Source organism: Pseudophryne corroboree, chromosome 4 (genome assembly GCF_028390025.1).
Source record: "Pseudophryne corroboree isolate aPseCor3 chromosome 4, aPseCor3.hap2, whole genome shotgun sequence".
Taxonomy (NCBI): Eukaryota; Metazoa; Chordata; class Amphibia; order Anura; family Myobatrachidae; genus Pseudophryne; species Pseudophryne corroboree.
Genome location: NC_086447.1, coordinates 898,683,965 through 898,710,525, shown reverse-complemented (window position 1 = coordinate 898,710,525; position 26,561 = coordinate 898,683,965). Strand labels below are relative to the sequence as shown.

The following is a 26,561-nucleotide window of genomic DNA, read 5'->3' as shown; positions in this document are numbered from 1 at the left end:
TTTCTCCCTAAGGTGGTTTCAGCATTTCACTTAAACCAGCCTATTGTGGTGCCTGCGGCTACTAGGGACTTGGAGGATTCCAAGTTGCTGGACGTAGTCAGGGCCCTGAAAATATATGTTTCCAGGACGGCTGGAGTCAGAAAATCTGACTCGCTGTTTATCCTGTATGCACCCAACAAGCTGGGTGCTCCTGCTTCTAAGCAGACGATTGCTCGTTGGATTTGTAGTACAATTCAGCTTGCACATTCTGTGGCAGGCCTGCCACAGCCAAAATCTGTAAAAGCCCATTCCACACGGAAAGTGGGCTCATCTTGGGCGGCTGCCCGAGGGGTCTCGGCTTTACAACTTTGCCGAGCAGCTACTTGGTCAGGGGCAAACACGTTTGCTAAATTCTACAAATTTGATACCCTGGCTGAGGAGGACCTGGAGTTCTCTCATTCGGTGCTGCAGAGTCATCCGCACTCTCCCGCCCGTTTGGGAGCTTTGGTATAATCCCCATGGTCCTTTCGGAGTCCCCAGCATCCACTAGGACGTTAGAGAAAATAAGAATTTACTTACCGATAATTCTATTTCTCATAGTCCGTAGTGGATGCTGGGCGCCCATCCCAAGTGCGGATTGTCTGCATTACTTGTACATAGTTATTGTTACAGAAATCGGGTTATTGTTGTTGTGAGCCATCTTTTCAGAGGCTCCTTCTGTTATCATGCTGTTAACTGGGTTCAGATCACAAGTTGTACGGTGTGATTGGTGTGGCTGGTATGAGTCTTACCCGGGATTCAAAATCCTTCCTTATTGTGTACGCTCGTCCGGGCACAGTATCCTAACTGAGGCTTGGAGGGGGGTCATAGGGGGAGGGGCCAGTGCACACCAGGTAGTCCTAAAGCTTTTTACTTTTGTGCCCAGTCTCCTGCGGAGCCGCTATTCCCCATGGTCCTTTCGGAGTCCCCAGCATCCACTACGGACTATGAGAAATAGAATTATCGGTAAGTAAATTCTTATTATAATTCTATTTATTATGGGGGTATTACTATATATTTATATTATTATGGGGGTATCACTATATATTTATGGGGGTATTACTATATATTTATATTATTATGGGGTATTACTATATATTTCTATTATTATGGGGGTATTACTATATATTTCTATTATTATGGGGGTATCACTATATATTTATATTATTATGGGGGTATTACTATGTATTTATATTATTATGGGGGTATTACTATATATTTATATTATTATGGGGGTATTACTATATATTTATATTATTATGGGGGTATTACTATATATTTATATTATAATGTGGACACTACTATATATGTCTATTATTATGGGGGTATTACTATATATTTCTATTATTATGGGGGTATTACTATATATTTATATTATAATGTGGACACTACTATATATGTCTATTATTATGGGGGTATTACTATATATTTCTATTGTAATGTGGACACTATTATATATTTCTATTATTATGGGGGTATTACTATATATTTATATTATTATGGGGTATTACTATATATTTCTATTGTAATGTGGACACTACTATATATTTCTATTATACCAGGAGCACTACTGCACTATATATTCCTGTTATAATGGAGGCATTATTATATATTGTTATTACATTGGGGGCATTACTATATATATTTATTATACTGGGGGTATCACTATATATTTCTATTATACTGGAGGTAGTACTATATACTTCTAGCCTTACCCCCAGAGTGCAAAGAAAAGGAGCTTTGTAGTGTCGCCACGCCACTAGTGTCATGTAGCCACTCCCACTTGTGGCATGTGGCCACGCCTCCTCACAACACATGGTCACGCCCATTTTCAGCCCTCAGTACCATTAAGAAAATATTTCTACTTGCACCACTGACGGCTAGGGATGGTCCGGCTGCAGAGATGCATACAACCGCTAACATACGCATCTGTGTACGTAATGCAGGAGCAGTTTGGGCAACTTCTTCTTTCTTAGTTGTAATATGCATCTTAAAATGGAACTCTCTATACATTTTTTATGTCAATGTGGCAAAGTCTCTTTTATATCCCTTATATTATATGAAGGGGTAAAACACATGTATCTTGCTTGATAGTGAAGGGACATATTTATTAAATAAAGTTAGCAGGATATCCCGTACCAGATCTTATCTGGTCATAATGTTAGGTATTACGTGCTAAGACCTGCAGCCATGCTCTTTGGAGTGAAGTCAGAGGGAACTTGAGAGGGGAACAAGATGGCCGTGTGTAGACCATAAACAGTCTGCCAATATGGACCCTTTGGGGTCAGGCTGAACAGGACAACACAGTGGGTCATATTTATTAAATGGTGCACCTAAAGCTTAGCGCTAAGGGCAGTGGCAAACGCAGGATTTCTAGAGGGGGGTTTCCAAATGCAATTCACAATTTCCCACTCTGCGGAACATTAGCGCCAGTGCAGGAGTTTGGTGGAGCGGTAGTAGAACCTAGTAACGACCCTGGACATTAATGTACACATTGGTCTTTTTATACACTGGATACTGTATGGAATACAGAATTAATATTTAACACTATAGATGGTCTATAGCAGTGATTTTCAACCTTTTTCCACTCGCGGCACACCTACAAGACTTTAAAATTGCCAAGGCACACCATCAGTGCCCCACGGGATAAAAACCGCATATACACACATTGGCCCCCATGGCAATTAAACAAAAACACAGGCCCCCACAGAAGTGCAAACACATTGGCCCCCACAGTACTAAAACTAATTTATAATAATGCCACACACTGTCCCCCAGAGTAATTCAACCACACACTGCCTCCCCAACTAATTTCACCTGCAACTTAACCTGGCCACTATTTACTCCTTATTTATAACTGTATAATGCAGAAGGAGTCATCAGGACCACGTCTAAAATTCCCCACCAGCAGTACAAAATTGCCACTTCGTATATGCACAGCTCCATATTGCATAAACATTGTCCCCACAGTAATGTCACATTGCCGCCCAAATAGAAATTCCACTCACTGCCCCCCCCCAGTAATTCCACACACTGCCCCCCAATAGTAATTCCATACAATATCTGCCCCCACCCCACAGTAATTCCACACATACACAATGGAAAAAAATATATATAAATAACCTGATCTGGCAGAAGTGAGGAGCATTGAGTGGATGGACCAGGCAGTGGCAGCAACAGCACGGCGCAGCAGCAGCACGGAGCAGCAGTGGGTGGGCCGTGCGTGACCTATGTCTCGCCATAGGTCATGGGTGGGTAGCGGAAGTGCACAGCACTGCCGAACCGGCTACTGATTGCAGCGGCAGCTGTGCTGGCATCTCTGGCGGGCGGCAGCAGGTCTCTCTCTGGCGGGCGGCAGCAGGTCTCTCTGGCAGGCGGAAGCAGGTCTCTCTGGCGGGTGGAAGCAGGTCTCTCTGGCGGGCGGAAGCAGGTCTCTCTCTGGCGGGCGGAAGCAGGTCTCTCTCTGTCGGCGGCGCAGGTCTCTCTCTGGCGGGCGGCAGCGGAATCTCTGGCGGAGGGCAGCGGCATCTCTGGCAGACGGCGGCACACCTGGCAACCGCTCGCGGCACACTAGTGTGCCGCGGCACAGCGGTTGAAAAACACTGGTCTATAGTATAGGCTGTATCACACACATTTAAATAATATAAATACCATAAAAAATAAATACACAGATATAATAGAACCAGTGCTGCACTTTCTAAGCACACATTCTCCCACCTCATGGTAAGGCTCCTGTTTCTTCTCCCTGGTAGCTGCTCTCTGGTCCAGTGCAATGACTGAGGACTCAGAGCCACACACACAGCAAACTTGGCAGAAGAAGCTGCTACCACTGGGCATGTGCAGCAGCTCTGCTCTGTCCCTTGCACTGCATGTTGTGGCAACAGCTCTCAGATTGGTATTGTTGTCATAATTTGAGCAACTTGCCAAGTGGAGGGGGGTTTCTGGGCAACCGGAACCCCCCCTGCGTTTGCCTATGAAGGGGTCTATTTACTAAGCCTTGGATGAAGAGAAAGTGGACAGAGATAAAGTACCAGCCAGTCAGCTCCTAACTGTCATTTCACAGGCTGGGATTGAAAATGACAGCTAGGAGCTGATTGGCTGCTACTTTATCTCCGTCCACTATATCTCCATCCAAGGATTAGTAAATTGTCCCCTAAATCTGTGTGGGGAAGCCTGCACCACTGCAATACTCCATCAGAGGACCGATCTGTACAAACTCTGGGTCTGATTCATGTCTGTACGCAAAGGAATAGACGCCCACTGGAGAAATCGGAACTCGTCAGCAACTGCGTACACCTACGCAGCATCGATACAATAACGAGGAACTGGTCAGGCAGACTGGTTGCGGCAGTAGCGCCGCTGCTGCCATGTTTCTCTGCGTACATGAGCGCAACTAAAGGCAGAGACGCCCCTCAAAAACAGCCATGACACACCTGCGATTTTGCCGCCACTCCCCGTTGCCTTCCCCAAGCGGTCCTTTCCTGTCCATCTCTCTGCGTTTTAAATTCTCACTGCCAGCGCCACTGCAAAGGTTCCTTAGCACGTGCGCAGTGCGATGGATGTCAGCCGATAATCGCTCAGTTGCGTGAACATCGGCATTGCATACAAACAGGAACTAGTCCCTCTGCCCAGAGCCGCTCAAAGCCAGTCCTGCTTTGATAAGGAACACACGTTTTTTGTTGAAGCCCCTCCTCCTTTTGGGGTCTGCAAATATGAATAATCTCAAGTTATCTAAAAAATATATCTCAGGATGACAATGGGGGTCATTCCGAGTTGATCGCTCGCTAGCAGTTTTTAGCAGCCGTGCAAACGCATAGTCGCCGCCCACGGGGAAATGTATTTTCGCTTTGCAGGAGTGCGAACGCCTGTGCAGCAGAACGCCTGCAAACACATTTTGTGCAAAACAAGACCAGCCCTGTAGTTACTTATCCTGTGCGATGATTGCTGCGACGAGTGACACGGTAATGACGTCAGATACCCGCCCAGCAAACGCCCGGCCACGCCTGCATTTTTCCAAACACTCCCAGAAAACGGTCAGTTGACACCCATAAACTGCCACTTCCTGTCAATCTCCTTGCGTTCGGCTGTGCGAGTGGAATTGTCGCTAGAACCAGTGCAAAACCACAATGGACTTCGTAACCGTACGACGTGCCTGCGCATTGCGGTGCATACGCATGCGCAGATTAGCCGATTTTTTTTAATTGATTGCTTCGCAGTGAACAACGGCAGCTAACGATCAACTCGGAATGACCCCCAATAACACAAAAGAAATAAAACACTTTTAATGGTCAGTATTTAAAAAATAAAATAAAATAAAAAATATATATATATATATATTTTTTTTTATAGTTTTACCTATTTTATTTTTTTGCTGTCATTCCATTCCGCATGTCGGATACTGGCCCAGTGAAGCAATAAATTGGCCCTCACCACTCCGGGACAGTATCGCTGCTCTAGCTGCTTCAGTGATATATTAGTAAATGACCCCAATAAGTGATTTTTTTAATTTTATATCTTTTTATTTTTTATTTTCCTTTTGGCTCCATCCTTATAGTGGTCATCAGCCACATATTGATAAACGGGTCTCATTTCTCCACTTGAACATAGGCGGCTGGCTATTATACAGACCCAGAGCCGAGCCAGGAAAAGTAGCTCGTTAGCCAGATTGTCATCTGCACCCTGTGTTTCCTCAATCTGACTCTTCCCATTCCTGATGCATCTTGTCTTTCTCATTCTGGATCAGAATCCAGTGCTGTGTATTTCAGGCAAGGGTCTCGGAACAAAATGTGCGATCCTCTCTCTAAACATGTCTGTATAAACAGGAAGGCTCTTTGCGTGCTCTCCGTGCCGTGGAGACAAAGTGTTCTGCCTCAAAGAATCCATATTGGAGCAAACACATCCCTCAGATGTTTGGAAAGGCAATATACTGTACACTGAGCCTGTGAGCTCACACTCTGTGCTATTCACACGGTATAAGATGCACCAAAGATGAAACACAGGGAGGTTTTATGAGAGGTGGTGACATCACTGTAAAGAGCAGAAGTGTGTACTTTGGGGTGTGGATCATTGCATCGACAGGGTCTAGGTCGACAATGTTTGTGTCGGCCACTATAGGTCGACAGCCACTAGGTCGACAGGGTTTGAAGGTCGACTGGGTTCTAGGTTGACATGTTATAGGTCAACAGGTCAAAGGGTCGACACAAGTTTTTCATGTTTTTTTTATGTATTTTTCTCCATACAATGGGGGTCATTCCAACCCGATCGCTCGCTGCAGTTTATCGCAGCGAAGCGATCGGGTCGGATCTGTGCATGCACCGGCATCGTAGTGCACCGATGCATGCTGGGCGGCTGTTGTATCGTAGCGATCGCCTCTGTCTGATTGACAGACAGAGGCGATCGCTAGGCGGGAGGGGGCTGGACGGCTTGGCCGGACCATTGGGGGGCCGGGCTGCGACGGCTGCGTGACACACAGCCGCTGCGACCCGGGCAGCTAGGAGGTTCTCCCGGCCAGCCGCAGGAGCTGCAATGGCCGGGAGTTACTCCTGAAATGCAAAAGCATCACCGCTGTGTGATGCTTTTGCATTTCTGGGGGGTGGGGTGGCACTGACATGCGGGGCGGACTCGCCCTGTGCTGGGCGCCCCCCCGCATTTCTGAGTGCCTGCTCGTAGCTGTGCTAAATTTAGCACAGCTACGATCAACTCGGAATGACCCCCAATGTCCGGGAAGCCCAATTAGTGCACCGTGTCCCCTCGCATGGCGAGCGTTCGGGCAAGGGGCCTCGCTTTGCTCGGCACAGTTTACCGTTCCAATCGTAGTCCACGTGGATCGTTAAGTATGAAAAACGTAAAAAAAAAAACATTTGAAAAACTCATGTCGACCTTTTGACCTGTCGACCTTTTGACCTGTCGACCTAGAAAACATGTCGACCTAGTGACTGTCGACCAATAGTGGTCGACCCAAACATTGTCGACCTAGACACTGTCGATCTTCAGACCGGATCCCGTACTTTGTATGTCACCCCATTTAAGTGCCTCAATGTTCCCAGGCAATGGGTACTCACATTTTTTAACTGTTAACTGCGCCCTTTATGGGTAACTAGTGGAGCCAGTCTGCATCAAGAAGGGCGTTCAACCCATGATGCTGCCAAGAGGAGTGGGTGCCCCAGTGGTGGGTGCATTTATTGAGCTTATCAGCCCAAGCCTGCAAGGACTTCCATATGGCACTATCAGCCCAAGCCTGCAAGGACTTCCATATGGCACTATCTCTAAGAAGACGAGAGTAACCTCTGCGGATCCTGGTTTTTGGCAGAACAGCCTGCTGGCCAATTCCAAGCAATCCTGTTATATTGGCTTACGGAACGTTACACAATTTTCAACAGGTGGAAAGTGTTATCCATTACTTATAAAGCACTGACCTGTTACAGAGCAATGTACAGTGAGATGGTTATGATACAAGTATAATTAAGCATACAATGATATGAAATACAAAGTAAAGAGGATCCTTTCCAAATGATTTTATAATCTACGCCATCCTTGCCTGCTATGTATGCCGAGTTCAGTATGATTTACCGACGGACACAATTCCGTCTGTCATAATCCCGACCGCCATTGACTGACAGTCAAAATACCGACTTGGTCAAAATACTGACAGTCATTATGCCGACATTTTAAAACAAATGTCGACATAGTCCGAATACCGACATTTGAAATGCCGACATGTCAAAATGGCAATATGAGTTTTTCTGTTTTTGTTAGGCGTCATAGATCGACATGGACACCGTGTGAGAGTCCACTCGCATGGCTCGGCTTGCATTTCCGGTATGTCGACATTTCAAATGTTGATATTCTGAGTGTCGCCATTTTGAACATGTCGTTATTTTGGCCGTGTCGGTATTTTGGCTGTTGGGATTATGACCGTCTGTATTGTGTCCGTCGGTAAATCAACTGCTACCCTATATGCCTGCTGTATGGCTGAAGCATTATGGGCACCGTCCCATACAATGTGTTATTGGTGGCATAATGTTTATTTTACCCTATTGGACTATAGTTCCCTCTCTCTGAGAGATATGCCTGTTCATATTAGCACAGAGGACGGACATTACTCCCATTCTTATCATTCCTCAGTTACTGCTGTCAGGAGACTTGTTCTGCCGCTTTCATGTTTGGTCCCTTTGTAGAATAACTGTACATTTTCTCTCCAGCCCCCGGAGTTTACTATCACTGGGCCTAATTCTGAGTTGATCGCAGCAGGAACTTTGTTAGCAGTTGGGCAAAACCATGTGCACTGCAGGGGAGGCAGATATAACATGTGCAGGGAGAGTTAGATTTGGCTGGGGTGTGTTCAAACTGAAATCTAAATTGCAGTGTAAAAATAAAGCAGCCAGTATTTACCCTGCACAGAAACAATATAACCCACCCAACTCTAACTCTCTCTGCACATGTTATATCTGCCCCCCCTGCAGTGCACATGGTTTTGCCCAATTGCTAACAAACTTGCTGGTGTGATCAACTCAGAATTACCCCCAATGTGTACTGGGGTGATCTCACCACGCCAAATCCTTAGTGCTTGAGACTGTGTAACACCATTCCTAGCAATCCCAGTCCACTCTGCCACATCTTCTAAAGAGGCCCCCCCCCCCCCCCATTCTGTCTTCCCCACCACAGGGATCGTATTGGGATCCCTGCGTTTGGGATGCCAACACTCAAAGTACCAACAGCGGCATACTGACGCTCGGGATCCCAACCCCAATTTGGTAAGTAACTAACCCTAACTTCCCTACCGTCCTTTCCCGCAGCCTAAACTAGCGCCTTGAGTCCTGTTGGAGAAAGAGCGCTATTATAATTATTATCCACCCTACCTGTAGCCTATCCTGATGCACTTTTTCCAGTCAAATGGAGAGATGTATCAAGCCTTTGAGAGAAAGAAAGTGGTTGCTATGGGCAACTTCTCCAGTCAGCCTCTGACATTTTTCTAGCACAGTCTATACAATTACAGTTAGTAGCTGACTGTGGTAGATTTACTAAAGCTTCTAAAAGTTATGGTGTTGCCCATAGCAACCAGATGCTATTATTTTCTAGGCTGCAATAGAGAAATGATACCTCAAATCTGATTGGTTGGTATGTGCAATGCCACCACTTTTCATTGTTAAAAGGGTTAAGAAAGATACCCTCATGGCTTAATATCTCTCCCCCAAAATGTTCCCATGTGTCACATGGCATATCAAGCTAATCTGTCTTTCTTTATTTCAGAAAATGCTGCTTAAGAAGAACTGTGGATCAAAGACTAGAGTCATTAAAATACGAGTAAGTGCCCCTTACGTGTTGGCTCATATCTGTGCTCATAGAAGGTTGGTTTGGATGTGACCAGTTACAAGTATTTTAGGCCACTTGTTAAGACAGTTGGTGAGGTAAGAGAGGAAACTTTCACATAATTGTGGCAGCTTTCGGAGAACAACCTGCTCTGACGTAGCTAGTTTGTAGTTTTTCCATTTAACATGACCTGATCAGGGCCGGATCTAGACCTTGTGGCGCCCAGGGCGAAAAAACTGGGGCCTGGCTTCATGGAGAAGGGGCGTGGTCAGTTATGCCCCCTGTAGCTGTGCCCCCTGTAGCTGTGCCCACAGTACTGTGCCCCCTGTAGAATTGTTCCCCCAGTAGTATTGCCCCAGTACTGTGCCCCCTGTAGAGTTGTGCCCCCAATAGTATTGCCCCCAGTACTGTGCCCCCTGTAGAGTTGTGCCCCCTAGTTGCGCCGCTTACAAAAAAATAAAATAAAAAAATAAATAAATTAATACTCACAATCCCCGCTCCTGCTTCCCAGCCGCTGCTGCCTTCCGTCTCCGGCCCCCGGCGCCGCTCCTCGGATCTATGGGAGAGACGTCATGATGTCTTACCCATAGCACCGCACAGACACTAGAGGTCAATTATGACCTCTAGCGTCTGTGCCGTTCCCACAATGCAGTGCAGGTGCGCGATGACTTCACCGCGCACTGCACAGCACTGGCACCAGTAGCGGATCTTGCCACGGCGGCGGCGCCCTCTGGACAGCAGCGGCGCCCTCCGGAAGGTGGCGCCCCGGGCAAAAAAAACCTGCTTGCCCGTAGCAAGGTCCACTACTGGACCTGATCAAAACATCCACTACAGACCCACGGCTCATCTGTACCTGTGACTACACTAAGATTATCAGCGGAAATATTGGGAAAGTGAATGCAGCCGCCCATGTGCCTGGATTCCTGGGAATAAATTGAGCATTTCAACCCCGTTACTACTAGACATTCCTCAGGTTTAACAATAACCAGGCTTACATCAGCAAAAAATAAAATAAAAAAAAAAAAGAGTACAGAAAAAATACAAAAAGGTACAGGGGGCTATGTACTTACGTTTGGAGAGAGATAAAGTGGTGAGAGATAAAGTACCAGCCAATCAGCTCCTAAATGCCATGCTACAGATTGTGTTTGAAAAATGACAGGAAGCTGGCTGGTTATCGCCTTCCACTTTATCTCTCTCCAATGCCCAGATTGATCAAGCCTTGTAGAGTGATAAATTGCATGGTGATAAAGTACTAACCAATCGGCTCTTCACTGTCATGCTACATGTTGTGTTTGAAAATTGACGGTTAAAAGCTGATTGGTTAGTACTTTATCACCGTGCAGTTTATCACTCTCCAAGGCTTGATAAATCTGGGCCCAAGGCTTAGTACATAGACCTCACAGAGCCTGTCGCTACTGCGTTTTAGCATTGAGACACCCACCGACGGCTTCTCAGATCCACCTTTAGCATACAAAGACGCACATCAGTTGCATCATCTGACCTCTGGTTGCTCAGAATGTTTGTTGCAACTAAGATGCCGTGGCCAGAGCCATTGGGCCCCCTCTCTGTACGGGGCCGGGACACCAGTCCCCCCCCGGTGGCTGCCCTGGCCAGAGCCGCTGCACAGGAGGACTCAGTCACAAGCATCAATTTGCCCCCGAAACAGTTTGCGACACACCTGCATGTTAGTAACCACCCCCGTTACCGCATACAAACAGTCACTGCCTGTCCATCTCTCTGCGTCCTCCTAATCTGCACTACAACCTCCGTCTCAAAACCATTTTGGCACCTCCACAGTGCGACTCTGAAGCTTGCGCAGTAGAAAAACATTGGACATCTGCGCACACATCGGCATTCCATCCATCTGTGAATCGGGCCCACATATATAACAGTTTTCATTGCCACATAAAAGGCAGTAAAACCTCTACAGCGGGGCGATCGCAAAATACATAAATTCCAATTCAAATATATGTATTAGATAAGTGTATGCATTAAAAAAAAAATCAAGTTCACAAAACCATCAGCGAGTGTTACAGGACTTCAGGGTTGTCAATGGGAGTCATTCCGAGTTAATCGCTAGCTGCCGTTGTTCGCAGCGCATCGATCAGTGAAAAAAATGGCTAATCTGCGCATGCGTATGCACCGCAATGCGCACGCGCGACGTACGGGTACAAAGTCCTTTGTGGTTTTGCACAGGTTCTAGCGAAACTTTCAGTCGCACGGCAGAACGCAAGAAGATTGACATGAAGTGGGCGTTTCTGGGTGTCAACCGACCGTTTTAAGGGAGTGCTTAGAAAAAACGCAGGCGTGGCTGGGTGAACGCTGGGCGGGTGTGTGACGTCAAAAGCCGTCCCACCGTCGTTAGAATCAACGCACACGAAGGGTAAGTCCAGGGCTGGTCTTGTTTTGCACAAAAAGATTTTGCAGGCGTGCTCTGCTGCACAGGCGTTCACACTTCTGTAAAGCGAAAATACACTCCCCAGTGGGCGGCGACAATGTGTTTGCACGGCTGCTAAAAACTGCTAGCGAGCGATCAACTCGGAATGACCCCCCTATGTCAGATGATAGGACAGACAATTAGGGAGCTATTAACCAAGCTGTTTTTTCAATGAGTTGTACAGAAACTGCAACTTCTGCAGAATGTTATGCATCCCGGCTATGTAACAGCCTAATGCAGGGGTTGTCACAGAACTCTCTACTGTGTGACATCTCTACTGGGGAAGGGGGGGGGGGGGGGCAGTCTGTGACATCTGTACTGGGGTGGGGAGCAGTCTGTGGCATCTGTATGGGGGGAGCAAAGCATATAGTTGCACCTGGGCCCACCAATCGCTAGTTTCGCCACTGTGTTCACAGCTGGTAGGATTCAGAGAAAAGTATTTGCAGGTCTGTTTGCTGAATCCCAGAAACTCCAATTAGATATTAAACCACGGTGGATTAATGACAGGAACGTTCAGTGAAGTTTCTGGCTGTTTTGTTAATCCTAGAGACAACATTCTGGAACTTGGCACTTTGAGATCTACAAATCAATGCCAAGTGGTATTACAGCCTCTATAGCTGCACAAAGTGAGCGTCCCACCTTGCTTTAGCCTTGGCCGATGTTGAAAATACCATTATATGATGGGAGGTTTAAGGTTAGCGCTGCCTTATTCTGGTTTGCATACCCCTCAGCTTACTTTTCACTAGTAAATCCCTGGTCACCTAGTGCAGAAGATATCCAAAAACAAAAGCCGGTTATTGAGGTTTGGTAGCAAACCAAAAAAGTTAGCATTTGGGCAAAACCATGTGCACTGCAGGTGGGGCAGATGTAACATGTGCAGAGAGAGTTAGTTTTGGGTGGGTTATATTGTTTCTGTGCAGGGTAAATACTGTCTGCTTAATTTCTACGCTGCAATTTAGATTTCAGTTTGAGCACACCCCACCCAAATCTAACTCTCTCTGCACATGTTACATCCCCCCCCCCTCCGCAGTGCAGCATGGTTATCTTTCTTATTAATAACTAAAATAGATTTATTTATACTTTTTCCAAACATAAACTGGTAACAATGAAAGTGGATAAAACGAATAATAATAATAATATAGGGGATTTGTCTGTCCTACTATGTAAGACAGCGGTCACGTGTCATTGGCCTCGCTGGCGATAGGCTATTTAAATTGTTATGGAAATGATCCAATCTGTCTAATGTTGCTGCATCTCCGAGCTGGAAAATGCGTCTTTGGAACATAAAAGGCCCTTTTAATTTTGTCTCCTTGTATGTCGGTATAAATAAGTGAGGACATGAATATGTATTTTTCCATGGCCAGCTGCTGGATAATGTCTCCACTGAACGTGCACCTCTGGTGCTTCCAGCCTCTTGCTGCATGGCCCCCTAACAGCAGCTGCTGTGACTGCATACAAAGCATCTCTCCGCCGTCGGTGTCACTGAGACGCCCTGACATTGGGGGTTTGCTGCAACTTACACCGTATTGTTATTCATCAGTAACGGTTTGTCTGCTGTGCTTTTATCTAGCTTCCCATGTGCAATTGGACTGTAATATTTAGCTCTTTAGGATCAGAGAGTTTACTTAAATAGAACAAAGGGGGTCATTCTGAGTTGTTCGCTCGTTGCCGATTTTCGCAACGGAGCGATTAAGGAAAAAATGCGCATGCGCATGGTACGCAGTGCGCATGCGCTAAGTATTTTAGCACAAAACTTAGTAGATTTACTCACGTCCGAACGAAGAATTTTCATCGTTGAAGTGATCGGAGTGTGATTGACAGGAAGTGGGTGTTTCTGGGCGGAAACTGGCCGTTTTCTGGGAGTGTGCGGAAAAACGCAGGCGTGCCAGGATAAAACGCGGGAGTGTCTGGAGAAACGGGGGAGTGGCTGGCCGAACGCAGGGCGTGTTTGTGACGTCAAACCAGGAACGAAACGAGCTGAGCTGATCGCAGTGTAGGAGTAAGTCTCGAGCTACTCAGAAACTGCTAAGAATTTTCTATTCGCAATTCTGCTAATCTTTCGCTAGCTATTCTGCTAAGCAAAGATACACTCCCAGAGGGCGGCGGCCTAGAGTGTGCAATGCTGCTAAAAGCAGCTAGCGAGCGAACAACTCGGAATGAGGGCCACAGTACAGTATTTTTATGCTGTAATACAAGCAATCGAGCATACGAGTGTGAGTTTGTGCTACATATATGACCTACACATAGGTACGGCATGACACAGGTATGCAGTCGTTATGTTGTTATTTAAAATGTCAACTCCAGAGGGTTGTTGACCTAATTAGGATGTCACCATAGAAGAAACGTCAACTGTTATGATATCGGCATCACAATGTTGACCGTACATGTCAGTGTTAGGTTAGGTTTAGGACTTAAATACTATAAAAATACTGACATTCTGTACCAAACTTCATCAAACACGCCCTAGAATAGTATACAATCTACATTGAACATATGACTCTGCATTACCATCTGGTGGTCATAAGTGGTACTGCAGCCCTTTTCTCTCCTTACCAGCTCTTGGACAAAGTGGTCTAGCAGCAAGGAAGGAACTCTCCCCCTTTCTACAACTTTGTGGAGATGTCCACCTGGACGTCCTTTCTTTGAGTGATGATTTGAATGCGCCGAGGTGCGCCAGTAGAGGGCTGGACTGGATACCGGAGACAAATGCGCGGTGAATAGATTAACATCGCCATGACTACCCTCACTTCATTAGGGAAGTGGGCAGGATCTCTCCTGGGAGTCAGGGGAAACATGGACGTTTGGGTGTGATTAAACTGCTGCCATTTATCGTTTTATCACAATCAAAAATGCCAAACTGCGACAAGATAGTCTCCACCCCTGATCTGCACAAAACTCCGCCCTAATCCACCAAGTAAACACCCACTTTTACCAGAGCCACGCCCCTTTCACCGCCTGTACTGCAAAACTGGAACCGTTGGCAGGGTATACTGGGTTTTCGACTATTCTTGCAGTCCTGAGAAAGCTATAGTAGAAGGATGGTGGTCATATGTGTTATGCTTTATTATCCAATTGATAGATGAGGAATTTTTACTGTTTCCTAAAAACAGGTGATAGATGATAGTAGGTGATGGAAGCTGTAGCTGTAATATATTATATATTATATTATAGCACCTTACCATTATTCACGGAAACAATATGAAGATCCTTTGACCTAAGTCCTTTGTCTCCAGAAGCCACGCTTGCTCTGCGATGGGCCACGGCTCATCCCTGCTCCGTGAAAAACATGACTGCTATGGACTTTCTCAGAGCCACGGCGCCACAGACGTACCGCATTAGCTCTGCAACCTATATTAGCAAGTTTTAAAAAAGAAAGTTTGAAAATCTCTTAGCAACATGTGGAGTCGGATGTAATGAAGTCTGGTCGAACTCCGATGTTTTTTTAAAAAGTGATAAAGTGGAGAGTGATAAAATGCCAGCCAATCAGCTCCTAACTGTCAATTTTTAAATACCTCCTGAAACATGACAGTTAGGAAGCTGATTGGTTGGTTCTTTATCACTCTCCACATTGTCACTTTTTAAGGCTTAATACATTTGGGCCTTCATCCGGACTGTGGAGTCTTGCAAGCTGTGCCCCTGAATTCTGCTTTTACCAACGCTTAAGTGTCCCCGGCTCTTGTTTTCCTCTTCTATTTATAGAGGGAAGGTTATTACAGTGCGGATGACAATGGTGCTGGCAGTAACTTGTGTAATGCTGAATAAGAACGCAGCAGACCTCTGCTATTCTTATATATGTGTCTTATCTGGAAACACAATGAACTTGTGCCAGCTCTTTGCGACGGTTTCCGCCCTCTTATCTCCCGTCTCCGCTCAGTAGAGTGGACCTTATCCTCCCGAGGACTAGTACGGAGCCTTTGAGATTGACGCCAGGAACTTGTTTTGACATATTACATATTTTGTTGTTTTAATATCCATGTCATTTTGCAGTTTATTTTTAATTGGGTTTGTTTTAGAGAAAACAGTACAGACGCGTTCCCCGCAGAGCAGAGGGTTTCAGGGAAGTTTATTCTATCACCGGGGAAGCCAGCGATCACAGGAGCATGAAGTCAGACTGCCGCAGGATCCTGGCTCGTTCTGCAGGTCGCTGTACGGCCCAGTCTTTCCACGCTCTGCAAGGGGCTGCTACCCCTGTTTTATGAGGACAGGAGTGAATATTGTTCCTAGAGAAAGATTAAGGGGTCTATTTATTAACATTGTTTTTGCTAAAATAATGTGAAAAAGGTGTTTTCTGTTTTCACACCCTTTTCACGTTATTTTAGTATCACCTGAATGTATTAAAGGGCATTTGGAGCAGTTTTCATGAACATCTGCTCCAAACCCTTTAATTCACTTTTTTTTTAAGTAACCCGCATCGCATTCCCCATACTTATAATGGGAAATGTGAAGTGGCAGAATTTACTATAAAATAAAAAAAAAATGTGAAAAAATACCGCAGTGTGCCCTGTGATAATCTCGCCATCTTGGGCTGGCGAGTTCACAGGGAAGTACTGCGATAATGTGGCATTTGCCCAGTTTTCTCTGCCTTTGGCAGAGAAAGCTGAGCGGGGACCCGGCAGAGTGATCAGCTATGTGTGTCCGATGCTCCAGTGAGCGCTGGGTCCCCCATATGCTGCGCTGTGACCCCGGTGCAGTAAGGTGACGCTGCAAAGCGGCAGCGCACTTTACAGCACCGGGGGTCACAGCGCAGGAGAAGGACCCGGCAGCCTCCTGAAGCAGCGTGGACCGGCTCCCTGGACAGGTGAGTATATTATCCTGGTGGGTGGGTGTCCGTGGCGGCGGTAGCCGCAATGTTGGCGGGGGGGGGCGGTGCATGCGCAGCAGGGCATTGGGGTATTTTTTACAAAAAATACCCCGATGATGCTGCGAAGAGGCATCGCAGGGACAGAGCTTGACCACAAGCTCTGTCCCTGCACGCGATAATTGATAGATCCCTGCGATGTAATCAATTATCGCAGTGCGAGTTGGGGCGATTTTACCACCTGTCATCCACATCCTGGATGCGGATGGTGATAAATTGGCCTCTTAAAGCCTATAAGTAAAAAAAATTATAATGATAAAATAAAGATGCATTTAAGGCAAATTTAGTATTATTAGGTGATGACTATGGTTATCACAGCGATTAAAAAATCAGTTATCGCCACAAATCATTAAAACATCGCTGGTAAACCTTTATTGATACTTACCCGCTCGGTAATACTGGCATGAGCAATCTTACTGCTTTACTTGCCGATGCAGACAGATCTGCAGTGGAACTGGAAGCCCTAAATTCACTATCTATCTATCTATCTATCTATCTATCTATCTAATATTTATAAATTAAGGCAATAAGTGATTTGCAATTTTATTCTAATCTCTATGTGATGGCCGCACAGCCTTCTGTTTTCTGTTTTCCGAAACCGGAACAGTCCTAATAGTATTGGGCTTTAGCTTACCCCACATTGGGTGCACGTGATCCCTCAGAAACAGGCGTTCCATCTGCGCCGCATGCCTCAAACAAGCACACTAGCTGGGCTACATGCCCACAGCACAAGATGGATCTGTTCCATGCATCGGCACGGCAGCTGCCTGGAAACGCAAATATCACGGAAAGAGAGATCCGTCCTCTCTTAGTCTAAGCCCGTGATGATATTCATGGTGCGGCATTCGCTCAGTCTGTGACTGTTTCCTACGGCGCTTGTGCAGTTTGCAAATAACTGCGCGGCGCTGCCACACTTGGCTTTGCATCTGAATTAGGCCCGATCTGCTTTACCTTCTGCTTTAATAGATCCGTTCTATGTAAAATATGTAATTTTAAAAAATGGGATGTAGAGTTTGGTACCAGGCAGGTCCCACTCTCACGTGCGCCGAGCGTATGTGTGAAGGAACTAATTTTTTTTTAGCAGCTCATCGGCAAGTGGCGACGTGCTCCTATTACCATGCAGGTGCCAACCTTGCATTGTCTGAGGCACATTAATGGGCTATATGGACAGTGTAATGGTTAGCATTAACGCCTCAGATCACTGAGGTTATGGGTTTGATTCCCACCACGGCCCTAACTGTGTGGAGTTTGTATATTCTCCCCGTGCTTGCGTGGGTTTCCTCCGGGTACTCCAGATTCCGCCCACAATCCAAACACATACTGATATGTTAATTTGCTCCCGACAAAAACTAAACCCTAGGGTGTGCGCGTTAGTGTTTAGGGCAGACCAGATGGGGCAAGTGGTTCTTATCTGCCGTCACATTCTATGAGGTAAATTTACTAAGATGGGAGTTTTATTTAAAATGGGATGTTGCCCATAGCAACCAATCAGTTTTTACCTCTCATTTATCTAGCACCTTCTAGAAGATAATACCTGGAGTCTGATTGGTTGCTTTGGGCAACATCCCATAAATGTACCCCCATGTTTCTATGTTATGAGATTATACTGTATTTAAGGTTTCTTTTTACAATGCTGATTTTCATTTCTTATGCCGGTGTTAGAGGACGCTCTGCATGTTCCCTTTTATCCCAGATAACCCGTGTGTTTGCTACATGCTCTACTACAGCAGCATTGTGGGCGCATGTCCCTGCCAGGGTCTGTAATTAGCATCCGGGGGCAGGGGGGATGGGGTGGGGTGGCTATACTCTTACTATCTTTTGTTTTGCAAGTCTACAATAGTTTATTGTGCGGCGCTTCATAAATGCGATTGTCTAAGGTTCTGTAAACAGGCTGATCTCAGGCAAACCCTCCGGGAAGCTGGAACCAGCTCTGCCGCTCGCACTGCAGATCACTGTACCCTAAGGAATTTTGGCTTACTGTACGTGGGGTCATCCAACAGATCTGGAACAAATGATCATCTTCAAGGACAAACTCCTTACATATGTGATGTATCTCCACCTGGAAGAGCTTCAGCAGTGCCGTAACTAGGCATTTTAGCGCTGTGTGCAAGAAACGACATTGCCCCCCCCCCCATGTAAGATAGGGGCAGTGCGCTTCATGGGGAAGGGGCGTGGCCATAAAATAATAGCAATTCATACTACGGTGCACAGTAGTTTCCATTATTCAAATTACGCTGCACAGTAGCGCCACTACACCAGGTAGAGCCCCTTTTTACACATTGCGGCAGCCAGTCCCCCTTTTTACACATTGCGGCAGCCAGTCCCCCTTTTTACACATTGCGGCAGACAGCGTCCCCTTTTTTACACATTACAGCAGACAGCGTCCCCTTTTTTAACATTACGGCAGACAGCGTCCCCTTTTTACACATTACAGCAGACAGCGTCCCCGGTTTTACACATTACGGCAGACGGTGTCCCCCTTTATACACATTGCGGCAGCCAGTCCCCCTTTTTACACATTACGGCAGCCAGTCCCCCTTTTTACACATTGCGGCAGCCAGTCCCCCTTTTTACACATTGCGGCAGCCAGTCCCCATTTTTACACATTGCGGCAGCCAGTCCCCATTTTTACACATTGCGGCAGCCAGGCCCCCTTTTTACACATTGCGGCAGCCAGTCCCCCTTTTTACACATTGCGGCAGCCAGTCCCCCTTTTTACACATTACGGCAGCCAGTCCCCATTTTTACACATTGCGGCAGCCAGGCCTCCTTTTTACACATTGCGGCAGCCAGTCCCCCTTTTTACACATTGCGGCAGCCAGTCCCCCTTTTTACACATTGCGGCAGCCAGTCCCCCTTTTTACACATTGCGGCAGCCAGGCCCCCTTTTTACACATTGCGGCAGCCAGGCCCCCTCTTTACACATTGCGGCAGCCAGGCCCCCTTTTTACACATTACGGCAGCCAGTCCCCATTTTTACACATTGCGGCAGCCAGTCACACATTGCGGCAGCCAGGCCCCCTTTTTACACATTATGGCAGACTGTGTCCGAGAGAGAGAGAGAGAGAGAGAGAGAGACTTACCATCTCCCCGCTGGCAGTCAGGCTCCTTGTGCAGCTTCCTCGGTGCAGGCAGGTGAGAAGGAGGAGGAGGGAGGGGGACTGGAGCCGCAGCAGCGCTATTTCATTGGTAGTAAGCGCCGCTGCAGCAGCCCCCTCTCCTTCCGTATTGGCTGCCCGGCGCTGCTGTGGATGCTGGGATGGAGGAACTTCAGAGGCATGTAATGAGTCAATTTGACTCATTACATGCTGCTGGCCGTGCGCCCTCAGGGCAACTGCGCTGTGTGCCAAGCCCACTTGGCACACACGTAGTTACGGCCCTGAGCCTCAGCACAGGGTAGCCTATGTGGAGCTGGCTCCAGACGATTCCCCCGGCTTATGGAATAGATACAGGCAAGAAACTGTAACAGCATGTCAGCTCTCACTCCTATGGATAAACGGACATGTTTCTTTTGGAATCTACTGCAGAGAGAGTCACCTCTCCATATAAAACCCTACGTGCCTTCAAGATGAGGTGTGGAGGAGTGGGAGACGGTGGTGGGCCTAATGTGGGCCTAATGTGGCCTGATTACCTAGTGGGCCTAATGTGGCCCACGTGCTGTATTTTGGCCACCCCGGACTTGGACAACTTTTAAATATTTTATTAATATTACTACTGTTAGAATTCGAATTGTTCCCTTGGATATGACCATAACCTGCTCTGTGGTTACAGTTGCTGCCAACACAGGGAAGAGAGCTGAGCTATGGCTGATCCAAAAGTCAATCAAAATATGCACCTTGTGGTAGATTTACTAAGACGCAGTTTATGCAAGCCGCCGATGATCGGCCTCTTTGACCAATGGTTTTAAAACGGACACGATAATAAACGCTATTTATTTTAGCATTAATTACAGTTGCCAATTTAAATCAACCGGTCAAAGTCGGCGATGATCAACCACGTCTTAGTAAATCTACCACCATATCTGAGATGCTATAGAGGTGCAGCAACTACTGACTGCTGCCCCCCTGTGCAGGGTACTGGGGACCAGAACAGACCGCCACCCCGTTAACATTACAAGTTTTGTATGAAGATGCTCCATTGCAGCACACAGCAATGCCCCCCTCTCTTCCCTGAAAATACCCCTGCACTACTGCACCCACGATCAAAGTAATAAGACATGGGCCTCATTCCGAGTTGTTCGCTCGCTAGCTGCTTTTAGCAGCTTTGCACACGCTAAGCCGCCGCCTACTGGGAGTGAATCTTAGCATAGTAGATTTGCGAATGAAAGATTAGCAGATTTGCGAATAGACAGTTCTTAGCAGTTTCTGAGTAGCTCGAGACTTACTCTGCCACTGCGATCAGTTCAGTCAGTTTCGTTCCTGGTTTGACGTCACAAACACACCCAGCGTTCACCCAGACACTCCCCCGTTTCTTCAGACAATCCCGCGATTTTCCCATAAACGGCAGCGTTTTTTCGCACACACCCATAAAACGGCCAGTTTCCGCCCAGAAACACCCACTTCCTGTCAATCACACTACGATCACCAGAACGAAGAAAAAACCTTGTAATGCCGTGAGTAAAATACCTAACTTAATAGCAAATTTACTTGGCGCAGTCGCACTGCGGACATTGCGCATGCGCATTAGCGACTAATCGCTCCATTGCGAAAAAAAAATAACGAGCGAACAACTCGTAATGACCACCATGGATAGGTGCACATAGGAGGCATACAGCTCCAGGTTGACCTGGCGGTTGATTGCAGCCTCGTCGGAAACCACAGCTGCTTAGTGACAGCCACACCCACAAAGTGAAAACCACACCCACTTCTCTTTTTCATGTTTTATTTTTATTATTTTGTTATGGTGTAAGAGCCTCCTCTATTTTACAGCTCTGCGCTGGCACCGTGAACCTGCAATATTTAGTTCCCATTAAGAACATGGCTTTCCTTTACTTTCTGATGTGTCCGTCTCTGCCGTGTTCTGTGGTGATTTATGAGCTGATGGATCAGCCAACTTCAGCCTTTTAAGTCTACCTGCCCTCCCGCACAGCAAATACTGTGAAACCACTGAATAAGAACCAAGGTGTTGTTTACTCAATTTCACTTGAAGGTATTGCCTAGCAATCTGAGTCCCTTAGTGACCGATGCTTAACGTGTCTTGACCAATATAATCACATGAACATCCTAAATCACGCCAAGACCATATCAATGTCTTATAGGTGGCTACAATTTTCTTATACTTCCTGAAAAGTAAAATGACAGAACCTGATTTGTTACTGGGGTTACGGTATATTTTTACGATCGTTATACGTTCACCAGTTTCCATAAATACCTTCCCTTATATTTTTGGAACTTAGGCCCAGATTTATCAAACCTTAGAGAGTGATAAATTGCACGGTGATAACGTACCAATCAGCTCCTAACTGTAATTTTTCAAACACAGCCTGTAACATGGCAGTTAGGAGCTGATTGGCTGATACTTTATCACCGTGCTATTTATCACTCTCCAAGGCTTGTTAAATCTGGGTCGTAATTGCTCTGATACAATAAGGGCAGTCCTGGAAAAGTGCTTGGGTTGAAAGTGTCACTGCGACAGCATCCTCAGGGTCAGCGGTAGCTGAAACGTAGCAGATTTCTTAAATAAAGGCTTTTCTATAGTATGAAAGGCCATAGCGGTCTCTGCCGTGGGCTGTTGTCTTCAGCACTGAGTGCAGAGACGAGTATCTTTTCAGAGTCACTTACAGTAATGCAGATCTCCAGGATTCCCCTGCAGACAATGTCTAACATTAATAATAGCTCTCGTGTACTTTCCTTCCAAAGGTGGCAGCCGCAAAAATAGCGATGGCATCTAGATCATATTATATGGGAGATTGGTGTTTAAAAATATGTCCGCGTTGTCGTATAAGTTAAGCCTCCATGGGGCATATGTATTAAGCCTGAAAAGTGATAAAGTCGCGATAAGTGCAAGGTGATATCGCACCAGCCAGTCAGCTCCAATATGTAAACTGACAGTTAGAAGCTGATTGGCTGGTGCGTTATCACCTTCCACTTATCACTGCTTTATCACTTCTCCAGGCTTAATACATCTCTCTCCATATACTGACCGGCATAGCTGCAGAAGCTGCCAATATATTTTTGTTAAAATGCGGCGATAAAGGATTTTTCATGATCACACTTATCCCTGGAGTAAGGGGCCCATTTATCAAGTGTCCCCGGCATGTCAGTGATATGAGCGTTTTATACTCAGACCATTGTGCCTGATTTACAAACAAGTTGGAATGTGACATTATTCCGTCATTATCTGTTTCCCCGCAGTCCCCAGCCAGGAAACGAGCACCGCTTTCTGTGCTGTGTAATTGTAAACAAGCCTATCCCTGAGGTTCCAGGTAACCCATAGAGAGGTCTCAGCAGCCACATGGCACAGAAACAGGTCTGCATCGGCTACTGTAGGTCACACTCGCATAGGGCCTAATTTAGACCTGATCGCGGCTGCAAGTTTGTTAGCAGTTTGGCAAAAGCATGTGCACTGCAGGGGGGCAGATGTAACATGTGCAGAGAGAGTTAGATTTGGGTGGGTTATATTGTTTCTGTGCAGGGTAAATACTGGCTGCCTTATTTTTACACGCCAATTTAGATTTCAGTTTGAACACACCCCACCCAAATCTAACTCTCTCTGCACATGTTACATCTGCCCCCCCCTCAGTGCACATGGGTGGTCATTCCGAGTTGATCGCTAGCTAAAAATGTTTGCTGCGCAGCGATGAAGCAAATAAACGGCACTTCTGCGCATGCGTATGCGGTGCAGTGCGCACGCGCGACGTACTTTCACAACGGCCGATGTATTTTTACACATAAGTTGACACCATTACAGAAGGTCAACATGGTTAAAAGGTCCACAGGTTCAAAGGGTCCACAGGTAAAAGATAGAGAGTACTTAAGGTCGACAGGTTCAAAAGGTCAATAGGACAATGGTCAGCACAAGTTTTGGGAGGTTTTTCACATATTCTTCAACTTTTTCTTGATTGATTACCAGCCACGTGGACTGCGATTGGGAATAATAACGTGTGGCGAGCGCACCAGTAGTGGAGCAAGCCTCTTTGCGACAAATTGTGACGCGCGTACACGTTTACACGGATTGTGGTCAGAGGTGATGATACATACAAAATGTAAAACACTTGTCGACCATTTCCAAATCGACCTTTTGTACTGTGTCTACCTTTTCCAAGTCGCTCTTTTGACCCTATTGACCTAGGGGGTCATTCCGAGTTGATCGCTCGTTATTTTCTCTAACGTCCTAGTGGATGCTGGGGACTCCGAAAGGACCATGGGGAATAGCGGCTCCGCAGGAGACTGGGCACAAAAGTAAAAAGCTTTAGGACTAGCTGGTGTGCACTGGCTCCTCCCCCTATGACCCTCCTCCAAGCCTCAGTTAAGATTTTGTGCCCGAACGAGAAGGGTGCACACTAGGTGGCTCTCCTGAGCTGCTTAGAGTAAAAGTTTAAATAGTTTTTTTTTTTTTTTTTCAGTGAGACCTGCTGGCAACAGGCTCACTGCATCGAGGGACTAAGGGGAGAAGAAGCGAACTCACCTGCGTGCAGAGTGGATTGGGCTTCTTAGGCTACTGGACATTAGCTCCAGAGGGACGATCACAGGCCCAGCCATGGATGGGTCCCGGAGCCGCGCCGCCGTCCCCCTTACAGAGCCAGAAGACTGAAGAGGTCCGGAAAATCGGCGGCAGAAGACGTCCTGTCTTCACTAAGGTAGCGCACAGCACCGCAGCTGTGCGCCATTGCACTCAGCACACTTCACACTCCGGTCACTGAGGGTGCAGGGCGCTGGGGGGGAGCGCCCTGAGACGCAATAAAAACACCTTTTTGGCAAAAAAATACATCACATATAGCTCCTGGGCTATATGGATGTATTTAACCCCTGCCTATTTTTACATAAAAAAGCGGGAGAAAGGCAGCCGAAAAAGGGGCGGAGCCTATCTCCTCAGCACACTGGCGCCATTTTTTCCTCACAGCTCAGTTGGAGGAAGGCTCCCTGACTCTCCCCTGCAGTCCTGCACTACAGAAACAGGGTAAAACAAGAGAGGGGGGGCACTAAATTGGCATATAAATATATACAGCAGCTATATTAGGGAAAAACACTTATATAAGGTTATCCCTGTATATATATAGCGCTCTGGTGTGTGCTGGCAAACTCTCCCTCTGTCTCCCCAAAGGGCTAGTGGGGTCCTGTCCTCTATCAGAGCATTCCCTGTGTGTGTGCTGTGTGTCGGTACGTTGTGTCGACATGTATGAGGAGGAAAATGGTGTGGAGGCGGAGCAATTGCCTGTGTTAGTGATGTCACCCCCTAGGGAGTCGACACCTGACTGGATGGTCTTATGGAAAGAATTACGTGATAGTGTCAGCACTTTACAAAAGACTGTTGACGACATGAGACAGCCGGCAAATCAGTTAATACCTGTACAGGCGTCTCAAACACCGTCAGGGGCTCTAAAGCGCCCGTTACCTCAACACAGACACGGACACTGACTCCAGTGTCGACGGTGAGGAAACAAACGTATTTTCCAGTAGGGCCACACGTTACATGATCACGGCAATGAAGGAGGTTTTGAACATTTCTGATACTACAAGTACCACAAAAAAGGGTATTATGTGGGGTGTGAAAAAACTACCCGTAGTTTTTCCCGAATCAGATGAATTAAATGAGGTGTGTGATGAAGCGTGGGTTTCCCCCGATAAAAAACTGCTAATTTCTAAAAAGTTATTGGCATTATACCCTTTCCCGCCAGAGGTTAGGGCGCGTTGGGAAACACCCCCTAGCGTAGATAAGGCGCTCACACGCTTATCAAAACAAGTGGCGTTACCGTCCCCTGATACGGCCGCCCTCAAGGAACCAGCTGATAGAAAGCTGGAAAATATCCTTAAAAGTATATACACACATACTGGTATTATACTGCGACCAGCAATCACCTCAGCCTGGATGTGCAGTGCTGGGGTGGCTTGGTCGGATTCCCTGACTGAAAATATTGATACCCTGGACAGGGACAATATATTATTGACTATAGAGCATTTAAAGGATGCATTTCTATATATGCGAGATGCACAGAGGGATATTTGCACTCTAGCATCAAGAGTAAGTGCGATGTCCATTTCTGCCAGAAGAGGATTATGGACGCGACAGTGGTCAGGGGATGCGGATTCCAAACGGCATATGGAAGTATTGCCGTATAAAGGGGAGGAGTTATTTGGGGTCGGTCTATCGGACCTGGTGGCCACGGCAACGGCTGGAAAAACCACCTTTTTACCCCAAGTCACCTCGCAGCAGAAAAAGATACCGTCTTTTCAGGCTCAGTCCTTTCGTCCCCATAAGGGCAAGCGGGCAAAAGGCCCCGGGGCAGAGGAAGGGGAAAAAGACTGCAGCAGACAGCCTCTTCCCACGAACAGAAGCCCTCCCCCGCTTCTGCCAAGTCCTCAGCATGACGCTGGGGCCTTACAAGCGGACTCAGGCACGGTGGGGGCCCGTCTCAAGAATTTCAGCGCGCAGTGGGCTCACTCGCAAGTGGACCCCTGGATCCTGCAGGTAGTATCTCAGGGGTACAAATTAGAATTCGAGACGTCTCCCCCTCGCCGGTTCCTGAAGTCTGCTTTACCAACGTCTCCCCCCGACAGGGAGGCGGTATTGGAAGCCATTCACAAGCTGTATTCCCAGCAGGTGATAATCAAGGTACCCCTCCTACGGGTTCACTACGGCTGGCCGGCGGTCGGGCTCCCGGCGACCAGCATCCCGGCGCCGGGAGCCCGACCGCCGGCTTACCGACAGCTTGGCGAGCGCAAATGAGCCCCTTGCGGGCTCGCTGCGCTCGCCACGCTACGGGAACGGTGGCGCGCTACG

The 26,561-nt window shown here is 47.0% G+C and overlaps 1 protein-coding gene across 2 annotated transcripts in view; it reads left to right on the top strand.

Moving 5' to 3' along the window:
* LOC134910632 (uncharacterized) overlaps positions 1–26,561 on the top strand; it is a 178,907-nt gene that overhangs the window by 137,106 nt on the left and 15,240 nt on the right. For both annotated transcript variants that reach the window (XM_063918899.1, XM_063918898.1), the window contains exon 4: positions 9,268–9,321. In XM_063918899.1, coding sequence (XP_063774969.1) covers positions 9,268–9,321 — 54 coding nt within the window. The remainder of the gene's footprint in view (positions 1–9,267; positions 9,322–26,561) is intronic.